The sequence below is a fragment of the Podarcis liolepis genome (assembly GCF_965112155.1).
Source record: "Podarcis liolepis genome assembly, chromosome: 1".
Taxonomy (NCBI): Eukaryota; Metazoa; Chordata; class Lepidosauria; order Squamata; family Lacertidae; genus Podarcis; species Podarcis liolepis.
Genome location: NC_139554.1, coordinates 20,575,653 through 20,596,727, shown reverse-complemented (window position 1 = coordinate 20,596,727; position 21,075 = coordinate 20,575,653). Strand labels below are relative to the sequence as shown.

The 21,075-nt window shown below is 43.6% G+C and overlaps 1 protein-coding gene across 3 annotated transcripts in view; it reads right to left on the bottom strand.

Moving 5' to 3' along the window:
* Window positions 1-21,075, bottom strand: part of SYNE3 (spectrin repeat containing nuclear envelope family member 3) — a 108,020-nt gene that overhangs the window by 62,010 nt on the left and 24,935 nt on the right. For all 3 annotated transcript variants that reach the window (XR_014525730.1, XM_083501548.1, XM_083501549.1), the window contains exons 3-5: window positions 10,262-10,419; window positions 7,902-8,074; window positions 6,176-6,485 (exon numbers count right to left, since the gene is read on the bottom strand). Coding sequence is in view for 2 of the 3 variants with exons in the window: in XM_083501548.1 (XP_083357674.1) it covers window positions 6,176-6,485; window positions 7,902-8,074; window positions 10,262-10,405 (627 nt within the window). In the remaining variant the exon portion in view is untranslated. The remainder of the gene's footprint in view (window positions 1-6,175; window positions 6,486-7,901; window positions 8,075-10,261; window positions 10,420-21,075) is intronic.

Genomic DNA, 21,075 nt, shown 5'->3' with positions numbered 1-21,075 from the left:
AACATGATAAGAAATGACCAGCAGGTTAAAGGTGTGCAGGTCGGAGCTAAACATTATAAGTTAAGAGCGTTCGCAGATGACCTAGTATTGACTTTGCAAGAGCCAAACACTAGTACGAAAAAGGTATTAGAAATAATACAACAGTTTGGCCAGGTAGCTGGATTTAAGTTGAACAAGCAAAAAACCAAAGTTTTAGGGAAAAACCTAACAGATATGGAAAAGGAGAAATTTCAAGAGGAAACAGGTTTGACTGTGGTCAAGAAGGTTAAATACCTAGGGGTCTACTTAACATCTAAGAATCAGAATTTGTACAAGGACAATTATGAAAAATGTTGGTTAGAAATCAAAAAAGATTTAGAAATATGGTCAAATTTGAAATTGTCAATGTTAGGCCGAATTGCAGTAATCAAAATGAATGTATTGCCTAGAATGTTATTTTTGTTTCAGACCTTGCAGATTATTGATAAGATGGAATGTTTTAAGAGGTGGCACAAAGATATTTCGAAATTTGTCTGGCAGGGCAAAAAGCCCCGAATTAAATTTAAAATATTGACAGATGTTAAAGAAAGAGGGGGGTTTGCCCTGCCGGACCTGAAACTGTACTATGAGGCAGCAGCTTTTTGCTGGCTCAGAGAATGGATGCTCCTCGAGAACACGGACATCTTGGATCTGGAAGGTTTCAATAACGCTTTTGGTTGGCATGCATATCTTTGGTATGATAAAGCTAACAGTGCCTTTAAAAATCACATTGTCAGAAAAGCATTGTTTAATGTTTGGATAAGATATAAAGATCTATTGGAAAACAAAACCCCTAGATGGGTGTCACCAGTGGAGGCTAAAGCAGTGAAGAAACTCAATATGGAGGTCGGATGGCCGAAGTATTGGGAAATTTTAGAACAGGATGGAGATAAGTTCAAACTACAAAGTCAGGAGAAATTGAAGTATAAAGTAGAAAATTGGTTCCAATATCGCCAAATAATGGAATTCTTTAAACAGGACAGGAAAGTCGGTTTCCAGGTGGAAAAATCAAAATTAGAAACCGAACTGTTAGAACCCAATACTAAGAATCTATCTAGAATGTACAACTTGTTGTTGAAATGGAACACACAGGATGAAACAGTTAAATCGGCTATGATTAAGTGGGCTCAGGATGTTGGACATAACATTATGTCAGCTGACTGGGAATGGTTATGGAACACCGGTATAAAATTTACGGCATGTAATGCCTTAAAGGAAAACATTATGAAAATGGTATACAGGTGGTACATGACCCCAGTCAAGCTAGCAAAAATCTATCACTTGCCCGATAACAAATGTTGGAAGTGTAAAGAGACTGAAGGTACCTTTTATCACCTTTGGTGGACATGCCCGAAGATTAAGGCCTTCTGGGAAACGATCTATAATGAAATGAAAAAGGTACTTAAATGTACCTTCCCTAAAAAACCAGAGGCCTTTCTCTTGGGCATTGTCGGCCAACTGGTGACAAAGAAAGATAGAGCCTTTTTCATGTATGCCACAACAGCAGCAAGAATACTCATCGCAAAGTATTGGAAGACACAAGATTTACCCACTGTGGAAGAATGGCAGATGAAAGTGATGGACTATATGACACTGGCCGAGATGACAGGCAGAATCCGTGACCAACGAAAAGAGACGGTGGAAGAAGAGTGGAAAAAATTTAAAAGTTATCTTAAGGACTACTATAAACTTAATGAATGCTAAAATGTTGTGGTTTTCAGAAGCAAAAGGGTACAGGGATACAAGGTTAGACTATAAAAGAGGACTAAGATGATAAAGATTGGAAAGTAACAATTGGAAGTTGCTAGTTGAATTTTGGACATTGGGATGCAGAGAGGGGGGGTATGGGGAAGTCCAAGAAAAGAGGTTTATGAAAATATGTTTGAAACTATACGTGTATGTTTGTCATTTTTAGTGTTTGTCTGTTTTTCTTAAAAATTTTGTAAAACCAATAAAAATTTTATAAAAAAAAAAAAAGAACAGACCTCCAGAATGAATTAAGTACTTAACCCGAGGTACCACTGTACAAGGAAATCATTCTGCAAGCCTTTCTCTACCCAAGCGCTGGGGTTGGCTGGGGTTGCGCACTGGAACTTATGAAGTTTCGGCATTAACTGTCCGACTGGCTGCAGCCTCAACCTTGCACCCGACAAGAATTTCTTCCGAGTAAATCTGTAAACAGGCTTAGACCTTGCACCTTTATTTCAGTGGGAGAGTTCCACTTGCCCTTAGTTTGCCCGTCAACGAGACCTAGGGCTTAGCAACACTTCCTTTTGCCATGCTCCTTTCCCACTTAGGGAAAACAGCTCTGTAGCGCGAAATTGGAGCAAATGGCCATTTGGGATTTCCCCAGATTGCCATTTGTTCCTATCTGTTGCTAAAGAGTGGGTTTTCCCTTGGAAAGCAGTGGAGCAAGGGGAAAAGAGCTCAGACCAAGGCTTCCTAGGCATGACTCAAGTGGAAGTGTGAATGAGCTCCTAGACTGTGCTTGGTTTTTTGTGCTTGGTACTTTATCGTGTTTTTAATATTCTGTTGGGAGCTGCCTGGAATGGCTGGGGAAACCCAGCCAGATAACCAGGGTGTAAATAATAAATAATTGTTGTTGGAAAACCCAGCCAAATTGTTGTTGTTGTTGTTGTTGTTGTTGTTGTTGTTGTTGTTGTTGTTGTTGTTGTGTTATTCCAGCATTATCACATGCAAAAGGGTCCTCCTCCAACAGGCCTTTTAAGAAGAGAACTTTTATCCCAGTCTGCATCTATATTGCAACTATTTTTAACTGGTGTTTTATATATATATATATATATGGAATTGTTTTCAAACATTTGTATTACTTTACATAATGGGATTGTGGTTTTTTAAAAATTGTTTTATATACAGAACTGGTTTTACGTGTTTTTCCACTTTTCCTGTTTTATGGTTGTAACTGCTTTGTTTTATAATTGTTTCATATTTTATAACAGCAGCAGCAACAACATATTGTACGTTTGCCACCCACCCTCTTCCCACAACTCATCTCGCTTCCCCTCCAATGTTATACAATGCACATTCTTTTGCAATCCAAGAAAATGTTTATTAAAAATTATTTCAAACAACAACAGCAGTTTTATTATTTGTACCCCACCCATCTGACTGCATTGCCCCAGCCACTCTGGGCGGTTTCCAACAAAATATAAAAACACAGTAAAACATCAAACGTTTAAAAACTTCCCTATACAGAGCTGCCTTCAGATGTCCTCTAAAATATGTCTTCTATTTTATTGTTGTAGCCTTATGGTAAAAGTTGAGTGAGAAATCAAATAAATAAATAAATAGGAAGTCTTTTGAAATGTTGTGGCACATGGATGTTGAAAAACAATAGATCAAGGTTGTTTCTGAGACCTGACTTGCTCCTTATCTCATTTTCGGAATCAGATTTTCTGGTGAATTTCTGTAACCATGAGAACAGGTTACTTAGAAAGAAAAAAAAAGCGAATCAAGGTTGCATGTTTCAGGGTTAAATGAGACGCTATCTTTTTAATCAGTTGGCCTTTTTGGCCTGGCTCTGCTATAATTTATAACTATTGCAATTTCTCAAGGCTTCTGAAAGCTTAGCTACTTATGCACATCTATCAAGAGGATCCAGACTATGGTATTTCTTGTGGAACCTGTCAGGCACACAAGTTGAGAGTTAAAATGTTATGACTGCGTTATTTGTGTTTAGTGTTTCAGGGACGCAACCTTTTGTCTGGAACATTGTGTACAAAAAGAGATCCGAAATAACCAAGGCTAAAATGGTAAAAGTAATGGAAAGTGATGCCAAATGAAATTCCAGGTTGTTGTTGCTGCTTCCCTCACCTGAACCACGACAAAACCCAGACTTACCAATTGGATTGCAGTGGGGCATGTGTTTATTTGCACTATCCTGCATGAAATAAGCATTTCGTGGGCCTGATTCTAACCCAGTGTACATAAACAAAGGGGTACACAGACTTTAGGCTTGTATGATTGACTCTGTTTTCTACCTATGGCCCGCCAACCCTCTCAAGGTGGGGCAATCCTCTGTGCCGAGCCTAGAGATGTGGGAGCCATCTTCCAAACCAGGTTGGGTCTTGTGGGATTGCCCAGAAGCCTCTGCACTATCATGAGGCTTCTTGGGAAGGTGGGACTTCCTCAAGGTGGGGGTTCCTGCCATGAGACCTGCTTTACAACCCCTCCCCCCCAGTCAGATCCCTTGCTGGGAACTTGGTTGGCCACTGGTTGACAGGACTGGAAAGGAATTTTGCTCATGCCAATCTGGCATGCAGTTGTGAGTTTTCACTTTCCCCCTCAGCAGGAGTTCTGTAGAGACATTTGACAAAAAAAATATCTGGTTCTTGTCATAACTGTGGAGCAGGAAAAGGCACCAGGCAGTGTATGGGGTCTTGCGGGCAGTGCATTAGACAGCCGTAGCTTGAATGTATGGCGGGAATGGCTTTGTACTGCTCAGCCAAGCTGGCCAGTGAAACTCACACACTTGGCATGAGCCACAGTGGAAACCTTGTTCTGGCAACATCCAGGAGGGGACCCCAGCAAATCAGCTAGGATAGATCATCAGGAAGCCGGTCATTATTCCTGCCCATGCCTAGACAATCCTATATATTGCTGTAGCCAATAAAACTGTGTCCAGTTTTCACGCACAACTGCACTCCACATTTCAAGCATCATCATACCACTTTAAGCAGCCACAAAGAATCCGGGGAAGTGTAGTTTGTTATGGGTGCTGAAAGTCATTAGGACAGTCCTGTTTCCCACAAGGAACAACAATTCCCATAACTCATTGGAAAGAGGGATTGATAGTTAAACCCAATGCTTTTTTTCTTAAAAAATGTTTAGGGGTGCTCTCATTTTCCTACTCATATTGAAAGACTGCCCCTCAATGAGGCCAAACTTAGATTCACAAAATGTCTAGGGGTATGCGTACCCCTGCTTCCCCCCAGAAAAAAGCACCCATTAAACCACTCTGGGAACTGTAGCTCTGTGAGAGGAATGGGAGTCTCCTAACAACCCTCAACACCCTACAGTTCCCAGGATGCTTTGGGAGAAGGCATGCCTGTTTAAAGTGGTATGATACTGCTTTAAATGTACAGTGCAGATGGGGTATCAATCTCCCATTTGTTCCACTCCTGGGATAAGGCCCACTCATACATGGATGCAATTGTAGAGTCCCAGGCCAGCCAACCAGAGCCAGATGCAGAAGGCATGCACTTAGAATTTAAAAATCATGGACCCAGGGATTTGATCTGAGCACCAGAACTGAACAGAGCTCACAACCCTTCTGCACAAAAATCCACTCCTGGTTCCTTCATTTCGGCAGAATAATTTAGGATGCAGGAGTCATTTTCTTGCTGCTATTGTTGAGCAATTGGTAGTCAGAAATCCCTACTGATCTCCTGCAAATCATCCAGGCTTTCCGCCCATTTCCAGTTACCGCCCTCATTGATCATTCTGTTGGCCTCAGTCAGGAATGTACGGTACCAACTAACTGCTGTGAGACCAGGTTCAAGTTACACAGAGAAAACACCAGTGATGCTTCCCACTAACCCACACTGCAGTAAAGTAGTGAAATATCCCTTTTCAGCTAAGACAGGATGTCCCCTGAGTGGTTATTTACATTATTTCAAGAGCGAATTGCCAATAAACCTTTTAGGCCGTTTCTGGCTCAACTGAATGGAAAAGAAACTGGCAGGAAACTCGTAAAGTTGTGTTTCAGTAGTTATAGTTCTTTTTCATTAAAAAAAAAAAATTAAGGAGAATGCAGCCAGGAAGAGTGAGAATACTTTTTTGGCACAAAATGGGAACATTAGTTTGCTCCCAGTGGTGAGCAAGTGAAACTCTTTGAGTAAGAACTCAAGTGCCCAGTTTAGGAGAGAGAGGGATTGGGAGTTCAATTGGGAACCAGAAGTGTCACTATAACTTCATTGAGCATGTGACCACTTGGCTGGACCAACATTAGACTTCCTGTTGTGCCTACTGAACTGGAGATTATTATTATTTCAGAAAGTTTTTAATCCGTGATGTTCTGCTGGGTTTTTATTATGTTTTTATGTTGGAAGCTGCCCAGAGTGGTTGCAGTAACCCAGTCAGATGGGTAGGTTATAAGTAATAAATTATTATTGTTACGATCCCTTGTGCTCCTTACCTGTGCTTCGTCCTTGACGTCTGCGTATTCCTCTTTCATCTTCTTCTGGATGTCCTCATCAACACTTGGGTCCCCAATCCTGTTGTAGAGGGAAGAGGCTTCTTCCAGCAGCCGTTCCAATAGGGCTGACTGGTTTAGAACATCGTTCAGCAGGACCTGGGCATGGCTGAGCTGCCACTCTTTCTCCTTCAGGCCAAGCTGCAGCTCTATGTCAGGCTCCAAAGTCACCTTCATGTTGTGAATCCATACGTAAAATTCATCTTGGGCTTTCAGGTATTCGCTCCAGTGTAGCCACACCCACTCGATACGGCTGCAAAAGGATAAATAGAGAGTTGGGTTATGGGAGCGATGGACCTCTTCTGGAGCAGTTGACCGTGTTCCCTTCCCATACTGCTGTTGTCACTATGGTTGGTCTCCACCCCCATCGTTCAACCCAGACACTGAGGTCCAGCTCCGAGGGCCTTCTGGCGGTTCCCTCACTGCAAGAAGTAAGGTTACAGTGAACCAGGCAGAGGGCTTTCTCGGTAGTGGCGCCAGCCCTGTGGAACGCCCTCCCATCAGATGTCAAGGAAATAGACAACTATCTCACTTTTAGAAGACACCTGAAGGCAGCCCTCTTTAGGGAAGTTTTAATGTTTGATGTTTTAATCGTGTTTTTAATATTCTGTTGGGAGCCGTCCAGAGTGGCTGGGGAAACCCAGCTAGATGGGCAGGGTATAAATACATTATTATTAATATTATTATTACTAGTCCTTCAGCCACAGTGGGGAGGTCTTCAGCACCAGGCTCTGTTTCATGGATCTCAGGGTTATATTAAAAGTGAGCCAGTGTGGTGTAGTGGTTAAGAGCGGTAGTCTCGTAATCTGGGAAACCGGGTACACGTCTCCGCTCCTCCACATGCAGCTGCTGGGTGACCTTGGGCTAGTCACACTTCTCTGAAGTCTCTCAGCCCACTCACCTCACAGAGTGTTTGTTGTGGGGGAGGAAGGGAAAGGAGAATGTGAGCCGCTTTGAGACTCCTTAGGATAGTGATAAAGCAGGATATCAAATCCAAACTCTTCTTCTAAAACACAAGGTAGGGCCCACTAGCCTGGTCCACCTCTGCTAGTGCATCATGGGAGATGGAGCAAGCTTGTTTTCTCCTGTTCTGGAGGGTAGGACTCAAACCAATGGCTTCAAGTTACGAGAAAAGAGATTCCGACTAAACATCAGGAAAAACTTTCTGACAGGAAGAGCTGTTCGACAGTGGAACGGTCTCCCTTGGGAGGTTGTGGACTCTCCTTCCTTGGAGGTTTTTAAGCAGAGGCTGGATGGCCATCTGCTTTAACTGAGATTCCTGCGTTGCAGCGGGTTGGACTAGATGACCCTAGGGATCCCTTCCAGCTCTATGATTCTTACCACAGATAAAATGGTCTGTACGTTTGCTATGAAGGTGCTATAAGGGAGAACTAAATATTGTTGTGTCATAATAGTTTTGCTGGATATGGGAGACAACACAGTGTTCGAGGTAGGGTCTTCCCCTGGCTTAGAGAGGCTATATATTCCCCACAGCCAAACTAGGAGAACAAAAGCAGAGTCTGGGATGCCCTGGAAAAAATGACAGAGATGGTGGATCAGGCTTTCTACACAGAAGGTCCCGTGTTCAGTCCCTGACATTTTCAGGTAGGTCTGAGAACCTCTGACTTGGCAAATGGCAAATGGCACATTCCTATGGCTGGAATCTTACCTGTGACAGTGCGTAATGTATATGGCTGTCTCTTCCCACATGGCTTTAATATCCTTTAGTTTGGATAATATCTCGTGTTTCTTTTCCTCGCCGGTGCACTGAAGGAGAGCGTCAGCCTTCATGAGAACCAAGTCCATCTTCAACCGGCCCTCAGGTTCCAACGCACAGATTTTCTGTTAGGAAGAATCAAACATTAAAAGTAAACCACAAATAGGTTTTTTTGAAGGGGACTTAGGAGCATTGCAAACCCCGTTCCACCTTTTGTGGGGAGATTTATGACCAGAGGCCCTTTAGAGAAAGAGGAAGCCAGGAGATCCAGGCTAGGGGTCGCAAAACTATCAGGTTTGGGAAGGGTCTCTCAGCAGCCCTAAAGAACTGCTGAGATACTTGCCCCTCAGGCCTGTGTGCCCTCAGGGAAGGCAGAAGAGGCTCTGCCTAAGTCATGGTGCTAGTGCCATCAGCCCCTGAAGGACGCCTGAGGCTATTTTGTACTATCTGTTTTGAAAATTGTAAACCACCTTGCGTGCGCCTTGGCAGGAAGTTGGTATATATAAATGCAATCAACTAACCAAATGAAAATAATATTAAAAAATAAATCAGTATCCAAGCAGGCCCGAAGCTGCAGCACAACCCTGTGGCAGGGCTTCCAGGGAGCTGGCTGTTAATTGACTCGATCTAATTATTGCTATGTACGAATCAGGCTTCCATAGGTTGATCCACCAATACAGTCATACCTCTTGTTACATTCGGTTCAGGTTATGTATTTTCAGGTTGAGTCCCGCGGCGACCCAGAAGTAACAGAATGGGTTACTTCTGGGTTTTGCTGCTCGCGCATGCGCAGACGCTCAGAATGACGTCACGTGCATACGCAGAAGCGGCAAATTGCAACCTGCGCATGCGCAGACGAGGGTTGTGTTCTGCTCATGATGCAAACGGGGCTCCGGAACGGATCCCATTTTCAACCAGAGGTACCACCGTACAAGGGTGCAAGGAAGCCAAATGATGTGGGGGGACACCCCCCAAATTTATGCCTGTAGGGTAGCAGAACTTGTGAGGTGAAGGCTGGGTATGAACTGTACATTTAAAGCACATTCAACATGCATGACTTCCCCCCCCCAAAGCATCATGGGAACCGTGCTATGTTAAGGGCACCAAGAATTGTAGCGCTGTGAGGGATAAACTACAATTCCCAGGATTCTTTGTGGGGAGGTGATGTGCTTTAAATGTATGGTGTGCATGCAACCTAAGGCCCCATCTGCACTACGCTTTTAAAATCATGGTTTCCACCAAAGAATTCTGGGAAGTGTAGTAGGATGCTGAGAGTTGTTAGATCCCGGTTCCATTAACAGAACTACAATTCCCAGAGGGACTTAATAATGAATCCCACTTCCCCAGGAACTCTAGGAATAGTAGCTCAGGAGAGGTAAGATGAGAGAATCAGAGCATATGAGGAGAGAAGGGAGCATGTGATCATTGCAACACTTATCTGATAGCCACACCATGGTATGGCCATGATGTCTAAATTAAACCTTAGGTTGCATCTCCCTGTGTGTTTCTATAGAACTAATTAAAATTCCCAGGAGCCAATCCCGGAACATAAACTGCACTAGGTAACAAAAGGAAGATCTATAAATAAACCTGAAGCCAGGTTTCAGAACTCATTAGTGCTCGCAGTAATGGGAAGGTGAATAAGTGTTCTTGAGAAAATCTGTTGCAATGATGACATTCTCATTTTTCATGCTTTAAAAAAAAATAAATCTCTGCTTTCCTTGGCTGAAGATTTCATTAACAGATTAATGGAACATAAATCATATAAATCAAGTATGACTATAAACTGCCCAGCTCAGAAACAGCAACTTTGGAGCCAAGTTATTTAAAAAGCCAACCGCCAACGAGGTTGAGACATTAGCAAGACTAATTTCTGTATGTAACGATGACTGCAGATATGAATTAACCATTAGCTAATTTAATCATTTAATAGGAGAAAAGGACAGGGCACAGAGGACTGGATTGTGATTAAATCAGAAGGATGTGCCATAGCCTTTGCTTTCAGATGCCTGCAGCCAGGGCCTTTTTTCCAGCTGGAACTCACCAGAACTCAGTTCTGGCACCTCTCAGGGGGGTGCCATTGATATTAGAAGAGAACATGGGAGGCACTCATGGCGAGTTCTGGCACCTCTTTTTCTAGAAAAATAGCACTGGGGAGCACATCTGGAGCAGGTCCTCAGACAAAGATCTCAATGTCAGGGCAGGTTCAGATGGTAATCACAGCAGTAACAATATTACAGCTAAAAAAATGTCTGAAGGAAATCAGGTGTGTGTGTGTGTGTGTGTGTGTGTGTGTGTGTGTGTGTGTGTACCTCTGTGTCTCTTAGCCTGGCCTCCAGGGCAGACCTAGGTCCCTTGGTGTTGTCATTGATCCGCAGTCTCTCCTGAATGGTCTTCATCCAATCTACTGCCTTCTCCACGCTGCTGTCAAATTCATCCTGTGGCTGCTGGGTCATTGCATTAGATGAAACTATGGGAGAGAGAGGAGTTTGAACAAGCTTACTTTCCTGAGGCATTACTATAGCACCGAACCAGTTTGGACTAAGGATACTCAATGGATTTCAGTCCATTTTTTTTAAGGCAAGCAACCTGCTACACGTTTCCTGGACTGATATGCAAATTGAAATGCGGTTCAGTTCTCTGAATTCTGTGATGTCACCATCTCCTTTAAAAAGGCACATTTGGAGAGAACAAATTGCATATAAAATGTGCATGTGGGGGATATATTTAAAAAAATGCACTTTTTGTGCAACATTTTAAAAAACAAAACAAAACTCGCAGTTGGATATAGAAACAGGATAGGACTGATTTACCAGTGAGAAACAGACATGAAATAGGCTGATTGTTCCATCTCTGCTTGGGACACTGTGGTATGTGGATGGGGGGAATTAAAAACCAATAGGCACTACACACTTCCAGTTCCTTGCTCTTTGCTGATTCCAAAACAGGATTTCTGTAGCTTCTCCTAAAGTGTGCAAATGTGCCAATTATCTGCACCATTTTTGTACCTCCATGCCAGGGGAAAACGCTTTCTGCTCATGCCAAATCTGGTATGCCGTTTTGAACCAGTGCCATGTCTGAACCAAGTTCACATGCAGATTGGCATTGCACCTCTGAATACCAGTTGCAAACTGCAGGCAGGTGAAAGTGCTGTTTTGCTTATGTCCAGCTTGCAGGCTACCCCTGGGCATCTAGCCAGCCACAGTAAGATCAGGATGCTGGACTTTTGGAGCTATTGGCCAGATCCAGCAGGGCTTGCCTTGTGCTCTTATGCCTTCTCTCTGCTCGGCTGGCATGCCCCAAACTTTCAGTTGCGAGGCTTCATTACAACAAACGTCCTCTGGGCACGTAAAGTTTTCAAACCTGTCACACAAGGTGAAACTTGCCTTCAAGTGGGCAGGGTTCATCTAGGGACATGGTATATTTCCTCATAGTGAAGAACAAAGGAAAACAGTTTTGAGTGGTGAATATTGAAGCTGCCTCCAAGAAGCTTCCACACGGAGGGGAATCTGCAATTGCCCAAGCTTTGCTGTGTCAGCTGAAGAATTTTACTGGGCCAGGGAGGTGATCAATGCCTCTTTACGAGAGGAGGTGGTCCCTGCCTGTTTGAAGGAGGAACTGCCGGTAAAACCACTCCTTAAGAAACCTTTCCTGGAATCAGAAAACCTAACTAACTACCAGCCAGTTACTAATCTCCCTTTCCTGAGCAAGGTTCTGGAGCGAATGATCGCAGACCAGATCCGGGCGCTTTTGGAAGAAACTGATTTTCTGGATCCATTTCAATCAGGGTTTAGGGCCGGTTTTGGCACAGAAACTGCTTTGGTCGCCCCCAACATATTTGACTCTCTATTTGCCAGTGACAGTGAGCATAACTACATTATGTCTAAGAAAAGCCCTACACAGCTTAGTTCAAAAATAAAGTTCAAAAATAAAGTTCAAAACCGGAAAAAAACAGAAAACAAAAAATGGCTATTTCTATCCAAATCTCTCCCCCCCCCCCACACACACTGAATTTTCAAATAACTTTGTGTCCCTCCTTCCACAGAGGCCAATATCTCTCTCTGGCACTAATTCTAAGCATTAGCTTCCTTCTAGAGACATTGACTGTCTATTAAGGACTATTAATCAGTAATCTCCCTAATGATGGAAAGCCAGCAGCCTCCGCAATACCTTTGACTGCCTGAGCAAGGGGTTCTTAAGCATTTTTATCTTGCAAACAGACAAGCGGGGGTGGCTGATAGCTGATCACCTAATTGGAGGCGACAGTGAGCCCCCCACCCCCACCCCATGAACTTGGCACTGTTTGCGAACCCAGCTTGCAGAAGAACGGCTGGGAGCTCACTTTCAGCTCCCAAATGGTCCTTTGGAGCCACATTCCTCATTGCGCCTCACCTGACACCACACATGATGTCAGGTCCAGAGCAGGTGAAATAGCCTTGCAGGCAAAGTTTGGCTTGTGTTGGGCCTAGTTAAGGCCACTGGGCTGGATGTTCTCTGTGTCTGCTATATGAAGGTTTGGTTACAGAGGGAAGGTAACAAGAAATGCAACAAGAAAAAGGCTTTGGGAAAAGTAAACACTGTCCTGATCAACAGAGAAGCGAAATTCCATCAAATTTAGAATTACCATCATGACTTTATTTTGTGATGTCTTTAAATGATTGCAGAATCTCTTTGTTAATTCAGCAGTTTCTCCTGACAGTAAAGACATCAGGGGAGGAAGACTCAAGTCTGAGGCCTGATCTCAGTCTCTGCCACAGGTACCACCTCAGTTACCTTCTATCTAAGCCCCACCATTCAAGCATAGAATCATAGAATCATAGAATCATAGAGTTGGAAGAGACCACAAGGGCCATCGAGTCCAACCTCCTGCCAAGCAGGAAACACCATCAGAGCACTCCTGACATATGGTTGTCAAGCCTCTGCTTAAAGACCTCCAAAGTAGGAGACTCCACCACACTCCTTGGCAGCAAATTCCACTGTCGAACAGCTCTTACTGTCAGGAAGTTCTTCCTAATGTTTAGGTGGAATCTTCTTTCTTGTAGTTTGGATCCATTGCTCCGTGTCCGCTTCTCTGGAGCAGCAGAAAACAACCTTTCTCCCTCCTCTATGTGACATCCTTTTATATATTTGAACATGGCTATCATATCACCCCTTAACCTCCTCTTCTCCAGGCTAAACATGCCCAGCTCCCTTAGCCGTTCCTCATAAGGCATCGTTTCCAGGCCTTTGACCATTTTGGTTGCCCTCCTCTGGACACGTTCCAGTTTGTCAGTGTCCTTCTTGAACTGTGGTGCCCAGAACTGGACACAGTACTCCAGGTGTGGTCTGACCAGAGCAGAATACAGTGGCACTATTACTTCCCTTGATCTAGATGCTATACTCCTATTGATGCAGCCCAGAATTGCATTGGCTTTTTTAGCTGCCGCGTCACACTGTTGGCTCATGTCAAGTTTGTGGTCAACCAAGACTCCTAGATCCTTTTCACATGTACTGCTCTCAAGCCAGGTGTCACCCATCTTGTATTTGTACCTCTCATTTTTTTTGCCCAAGTGCAATACTTTACATTTCTCCCTGTTAAAATTCATCTTGTTTGTTTTTGCCCAGTTCTCTAATCTGTCCAGGTCGTTTTGAAGTGTGATCCTGTCCTCTGGGGTGTTAGCCACCCCTCCCAGTTTGGTGTCATCTGCAAATTTGATCAGGATGCCCTTGAGTCCATCATCCAAGTCGTTGATAAAGATGTTAAATAAGACCGGGCCCAAGACAGAACCCTGTGGCACCCCACTACTCACTCTTCTCCAGGATGAAGAGGAACCATTGATGAGCACCCTTTGGGTTCGGTCAGTCAGCCAGTTACAAATCCACTGAGTGGTAGCATAGTCAAGACCGCATTTTACCAGCTTCTTTACAAGAATATCATGGGGCACCTTGTCAAATGCCTTGCTGAAATCAAGGTAGGCTACATCCACTGCGTTCCCTTCATCTACCAGGCTTGTAATTCTGTCAAAAAACGAGATCAGGTTAGTCTGACATGACTTATTTTTCAGAAATCCATGCTGACTATTGGTGATCACAGCATTCCTTTCTAGGTGCGCACAGACTGTTTGCTTAATGATCTGCTCCAGAATCTTCCCTGGTATTGATGTCAGACTGACTGGGCGGTAATTATTTGGGTCCTCTCTTTTCCCCTTTTTGAAAATAGGGACAACATTTGCCCTCCTCCAGTCTGCCGGGACTTCGCCTGTTCTCCAGGAATTCTCAAAGATGACTGCCAGTGGTTCTGAGATCACATCTGCCAGTTCTTTTAATACTCTTGGATGCAGTTCATCTGGCCCTGGAGACTTGAATACATCTAAACTAGCCAAGTATTCTTGTACTATCTCCTTAGTTATTCTGGGCTGTGTTTCCTTTGCTGAATCATTTGCTCCAAATTCTTCAGGTCGGGCATTGTTTTCTTTATCGGAGAAGACTGAGGCAAAGAAGGCATTGAGGAGTTCAGCCCTTTCTGTGTCCCCTGTTTGCATTTCACCATCTTCTCCTCTGAGTGACCCCACTGTTTCTTTGTTCTTCCTTTTGCTACGAACATACGCATAAAAGCCTTTTTTGTTGCTTTTAACCTCTCTAGCAAGCCTGAGTTCATTCTGTGCTTTAGCTTTTCTGACTTTGTGTCTACACGTGCTGGCTATTTGTTTGAATTCCTCTTTGGTGGTTTCCCCCCTTGAGGAATTGAAAGCATGTTTGCTTGCTTTTCTTTATCTATGTATACCTTGCCTTTTTACACCGCTATCCTAGAATCCAAGAACTGTAGAGTTGGAAGGAACCATGGGGGTCATCTAGTCTAACCCCCTGTAATGCAGGAAGCCTTTGCCCTATGTGGGGCTTGAACCCATGACCCAGAGATTCTGAGTCTCATGCTCTACCAACTGAGCTATTCACAGTCCTTATAGGACTCAAGGTGGCATACAGATAAGAATAAGGACCACCAAAAAAAAGAAAAAGCAACCTTTAAAAACCTAATTAAACACTGATAGAATTAAAGCTATATACATAAATATATTAACACCATGCCAATAATTACAATGAAAACAGCACAACACCAGCCCTTTCATTAAAAGCAGTCAGTCCCCCAAAGCCTGTTGGAACAAGAAGGTTTTCACCTGCCAGTGGAAAGACAGCAAGAAGTGAGCCAGTCTAGCTTTCCTAAGGAGGGAGTTCAAAATCTGGGAGCCACCACCGAAAAGACTCTGGACAGTTGTAAGTACAACTGTTCATAGGATCTGTATAAGGCCTTAAAGACTTAAAGACCTGGGACCAGATCTAGATTCACATTTGAGGGTGCACTGGGCAAAGGTTCCGCTGTCCCTTTGCCTATCAGCGGCCCCTGTCAGGCTTATCTGGCTGTGGAAGCAGAGTGCCCAGCAGCACTGCAGAGCTGGGGCTATAAACGCTTTTTAATTTCCTAGAATGCATCAGTAACAGGCCTTGGCAGATGTGAAAGCATCCCAGATGCAGCTGTCAGCAGGGCACACGGGAGCTTAATGTAATTATCTGTGCTTGTTTCACTTCCCAGTTACTCTATATACAATAACCGTTAAAAAGAGAAGAGAATAACGAGTAATCTGTTTGGCTTTCTACTTCATGTTTTGGGTTTGTCCTTCTTCCCCCTGTCTCAAAGTGCCCTATTTTTAACTGTGTGAATATACTGCTCAGACAGACACACATTTTAAGTATGCCCCCCCTCGGTTGGCTTTTCCTTTCTGAGAAAAACAGAGATCTTATCAGAGATGTTTCCCCCTTCCCCCATACAGAGGTTCTCAATCTGTGGATCCCCAGATATTGTTGGACTGCAACTCCCATCATCACTGAGCTCTGGCCTTGCTAGCTAGGGGTGATGGGAGTTGTAGTTCAACAACATCTGGGGACCCACAGGTTGAGAAAGGCTGCCCCATCACAAAGCCACCCCAATGCTTTCATCATCTCAAACACTAGACACTACAAAAATTATTGGAGAAGCACAAGCCCAGCCCAGAGGCCTACATTTTCAGTTAAGTGGCAACTTAATTTAAAAGACTAATCTTAGCAAAGTGAACTGCAGGAACAAGCTACAAGCAATGACTGCATAGCTAGCCAAAAATTCGGGGCATTTCACAAACAAAAGCCTTATTTGCAATCCAGCCTATGATCCTGATTTCTGATCCTAGTCTGCAGGCAAGCTCTAACCATAGTTTACTGTTCAGACAAACTAGAAAACTATGGCCTGTCACAAACAAGGTTAGGAAATTGAGAATTATGGCATGCGGCCAGGGGAGGGTAGAATTTGGAATCTGTACGAGGGTCTGTGGTTCTTTGGAGCTTGTTCACATAAGGGCAAAACATCTCAATAGGCCAGGATATCAGGAGGTCAATTCTGCACAATATAGGGAATATATAGGCCCTTACAAGCTCACTGGAAGGACAGATCCAGAAGCTGAGGCTCCAGTACTTTGGCCACCACATGAGAAGAGAAGACTCCCTGGAAAAGACCCTGATGTTAGGAAAGATTGAAGGCATAAGGAGAAGCGGACGACAGAGGACGAGATGGTTGGACAGTGTTCTCGAAGTCACCAGCATGAGTTTGACCAAATTACGGGAGGCAGTGGAAGACAGGAATGCCTGGCGTGCTCTGGTCTTAATGATTAAACAACAACAGGCCCTTACAATGCTACCATTCTATGATTCAATAGTGCTGTCTCTGTTGCCTTTTTGGTGCTTATGGAATACCTTTGAAACTGAGATCTTTCCCTGTCTGCATCTGAACTGGAATTGTTTTAAAGGTTTTTAAAAATCATTTTACTGCTTATTGTTTGCTGGCTCATTTTGAAGAAAGAGAGGGATATAAATTCAAATAACAAGAACAGAAAGGTATTTAAAATTGTTTATGCAGAAGTGTGTGTGTGGGGAACCCAGTCCAAATATGCATTATACAGTGGTACCTCGGGTTACATACGCTTCAGGTTACATACGCTTCAGGTTACAGACAGGTTTCTGCTAACTCAGAAATAGTGCTTCAGGTTAAGAACTTTGCTTCAGGATGAGAACAGAAATCGTGCTCCGGTGGCGCAGCAGCAGCAGCAGCAGCAGCAGCAGCAGGAGGCCCCATTAGCTAAAGTGGGGCTTCAGGTTAAGAACTGTTTCAGGTTAAGTACGGACCTCCGGAACGAATTAAGTACTTAACCCAAGGTACCACTGTACAGTCATACCTTGGATGCCGAACGCCTTGGTACTCGGACGTTTTGGCTCCCGAACGTCACAAACCCAGAAGTGATTGTTCTGGTTTGTGAACTATTTTTGGAAGCCAAACTTCTGACGGGGCTTCTGCAGCTTCCGATTGGCTGCAGGAGCTTCCTGCAGCCAATTAGAAGCCGCACTTTGGTTTCCAAACATTTTGGAAGTTGAACGGACTTCCGGAACGAATTCCATTCAACTTCCAAGGTATGACTGTATTCAGAAATCTTCTTTATTATCCAAGGCACTTCAAAATCCAGAGCAGTGTTTTCTTCTGTTTTAAGTATACCATTTAACTATATTGACACTGAAACAAGCGATCCTTGAGAAGGTGCGCTGACACCTTCATTGTCAATATTTGTCATGCAATCCTGAGAACCTTGCAAAACGTCACTGCTGGTGTTCTGTGTATTTTGGGGAGTTATTTTTGTGTCTGTATTGTCTTATTATATAAGCGTAGAGGTGGATTTGTTTTGGGCTGCTCGTTAGTGCAGGAGAAAGTAGACATGAAGGGGCAGTTGGGTGGTTTAAGCATTTCAAATGGAAGACATGGCTCAACTGCATTGGCTGAAACTGTTTTGTCCACTGGCAGCACATTTACACTGCAAAGTTAAAGTGGTTTAAAAGTGGCATAACTGACATGGCTCTACCATCTCACCCAAGGAGGGATGGATCAATATCTTGCAGATCAAGAAAAGGTTGTTGCAGCAAAAACTTCAAAACCCTTGGCAACCAAGTATCTCAACAATGTCCTTAATTTTAAATTGCAGAATTTTTAAATTCTGATTGAGCATGGAGATTTTATCTGCTTAGTGGTGTTTTTATGTTTATATTTTGTGCACATGTTGCACCAGCTGGCGTTTTAATTTAGTTTGATTGTTTTACCTGCTTAGTTGTGTAGGATGTGAAACACATAGCAATTAAGTTCAACATTCCTAGAGTGGACATGAAATGGGATGTTTGCATCAGCCAATAGAAAACTTCCTGTTTCCTCCTGGGCTAGAACAAACTTCCTCTGCATGTGACTAGAGATGGGCGAGACCTTACCTGTCCAGGTGACAAAAGGACCAGGAACAAAGCCCACTCTCTCTCTCTGACTCCATTCCTCATAGAAGCAACATCTCTTTTGCTAGAGATGCCCTGTTGGCTTCCAGCCAACAGAACACAAAGGAACTATATCCTTATGGGATAGAATCCACGTGTATATACTTTGTAACTAAGTCTGCCTTCAGGGACCCATTTGTGAACTGAATGTGTGAGTAAACTTCTTTTATACTTTTACACAAGATTGTGTTGTGTCTATTCTTTTTAAGGGGGAGTAAAGGGGATTACCGGGACCCAGGTGGCGCTGTGGGTTAAACCACAGAGCCTAGGGCTTGCTGATCAGAAGGTCGGTGGTTCAAATTCCCGCGATGGGGTGAGCTCCCGTTGCTCGGTCCCTGCTCCTGCCAACCTAACAGTTTGAAAGCACGTCAAAGTGCAAGTAGATAAATAGGTACCGCTCCAGCGGGAAGGTCAATGGCGTTTCCGTGTGCTGCTTTGGTTCACCAGAAGCAGCTTAGTCATGATGGCCACATGACCTGGAAGCTGTACGCTGGCTCCCTTGGCCAATATAGCGAGATGAGCGCCGCAACCCCACAGTCGGCCACGTCTGGACCTAATGGTCAGGGGTCCCTTTACCTTAAAGGGGATTACCAGGAATCCTATACTGAGAAGCTTAAATGAGCTTGGAAGAAGCTAACCACTGTGTATTTAAAAAGGGAATGTTAAAACTCTGCTAAATTATAGAACTGAAGAAGTGTGCGTGCACATGAAAACTCATACCAATAACAAACTTAGTTGGTCTCTAAGGTGCTACTGGAAGGAATTTTTTATTTTGTTTCAACTACAGCAGACCAACACAACTACCTACTTGTAACTAGAACTTGCTAGCGCAAGTTAGGAAGGACATTATGAAACAATATATCCTCTCCTGCCTCCCTGAACATCCCCACAAGTTGTTTGTACATGTTTGCGTTTCCAAAGGCCAGTGTAAAAGCTGATGCAAACAGAATACCTACATCTCGATCTATCAACATGGCTTTACCAAATAAAGGTGGGATGGACAAAACCAAAGCCTGTCGCATGTCAGTTTTGCTGGTGCTCAGACATGTTTATCCTGCTTTCTGCAGACTTTCAGAAAGAACGCATGAAATTGTACACAGTGTACACATTTCAGCGCTTTCCCCCTGAAATACACATTTTGTATGCTTTTTAAAATGTCACATATTTACAGTTGCACTTCTGTGATCTGAAACCGCAATTCAAAATCTGGAGAAGCGCTCAGTCTGAGAAAGAATGGAAATGCTTCATAATGTGTTTCCTAATCCACTCTTTGTTCCCAAAGCTGTTCGGATGAAAAACAAAACAAAAATGGGCTTCTGAAAATGCCTGGCACTCCTTTTTTAAATACACATTTAAGCCAAACATCTATACTGTACAAGGCTCCTAAATAGCTCCAGCATGTCTCAGATTACCCCACGTTCCACACCTGACTGCCATCCAAAACCCAATTCTCATACAAATACTGTATAAAAACATGGAGATAAGAAACACTTCAGGAAATTGACCTTGGTCCCTGTTTGAGATAATGGATTGCTGTCAACTAAATTTTACCCACTGAAATTAATGGGCATGGCTATCCTGGGCCTAATGACTTTAAATAGGTCTACGCTGAGTAAACCTTAGCTGGAGCAATCCTGGCATTTTCCAGCATTACAACTTTTTCAGAGCGTTTTCCATTTGGAAATGACCAGCGCTCTGAGTTTCCTTTGGAGAAAGCTACTCAAAATATGCTGGAGTGCGTCAAATGTTATACACAGGCGACAGCCTGGAACTGGCCAATGTCCATAGGATTGTCTGGATCAAATGATCTGAGATAATTATCACACTTGTTAGTACTAATCTAGATAATAAGAACTTTTGAGGCTGCTTGGATGACTTAGGAATGCTGCTCCTTCCTTCCTTCCTTTCATTCCGAAGTGAACTTGCTGATTCCTGTCCAATTGTGCTTCATTGATAGAAGAGGCTCCTTTGAGGTGGGGGAACCTAGCCCGAATCTCTAACCACTACACTGCACTGCCTCCACTACTGCACACTTCCTTGAAATGCTTGCTTGGAGGAAAGGGCGGGGTAAAAATGCCAAGCGGCGCCTTATTGAGGAGCTGAGTGGAAAAGGGATGTCTGATGCAAAATGCCCAGAAACTCTATGCATATGCATGTTATTTATTTACATTAAGATTGAGATTTCTATTGTTATAGGAATTCTAAGGTCATATGTGTGTGTGTGTGTGTGTGTGTGTGTGTATTCATTCATAAATGTACAAGCAAACACATACATAAGTATATAAACCACGCATCTGAAATAGTACAGGAGAACAATCCTGAAGCCATTTTACTTTCCCAAATTGACCTCAAATGTTTCTCTGCAAGGAGGAAAGAAATGGGAAAAGCTTTCCAATTGTCTTTGGACTGTAGGGGCTTACACCTCCCTGTAAATACAGTCTGGCAAGTATGGTATCTGTTAAGCTGAGCACACTATCAATATGCGTAAGAGATTCAGGAACTAAGTATTTACCATCTCAAAGGAATGGCCAGGCTACCCAGAAAAGGCAGTCAGATAAGGCATTATCAGATATCCTGGCAGACAGGAGAAGCGACACACTCAAATTTCTGCTGGGGGACCACCTCTTTCTGTGATGTACCCGGTATGTATAATGTTTTGGGGGGTGGTCTTCAGCTACAATTTCAAAAGTCTATATAAGAGCTTGCACACCAATGTTCTGGGTTTCTCTCCTCCCTCCCTGCGTGGGGTGAGCAGGGGACC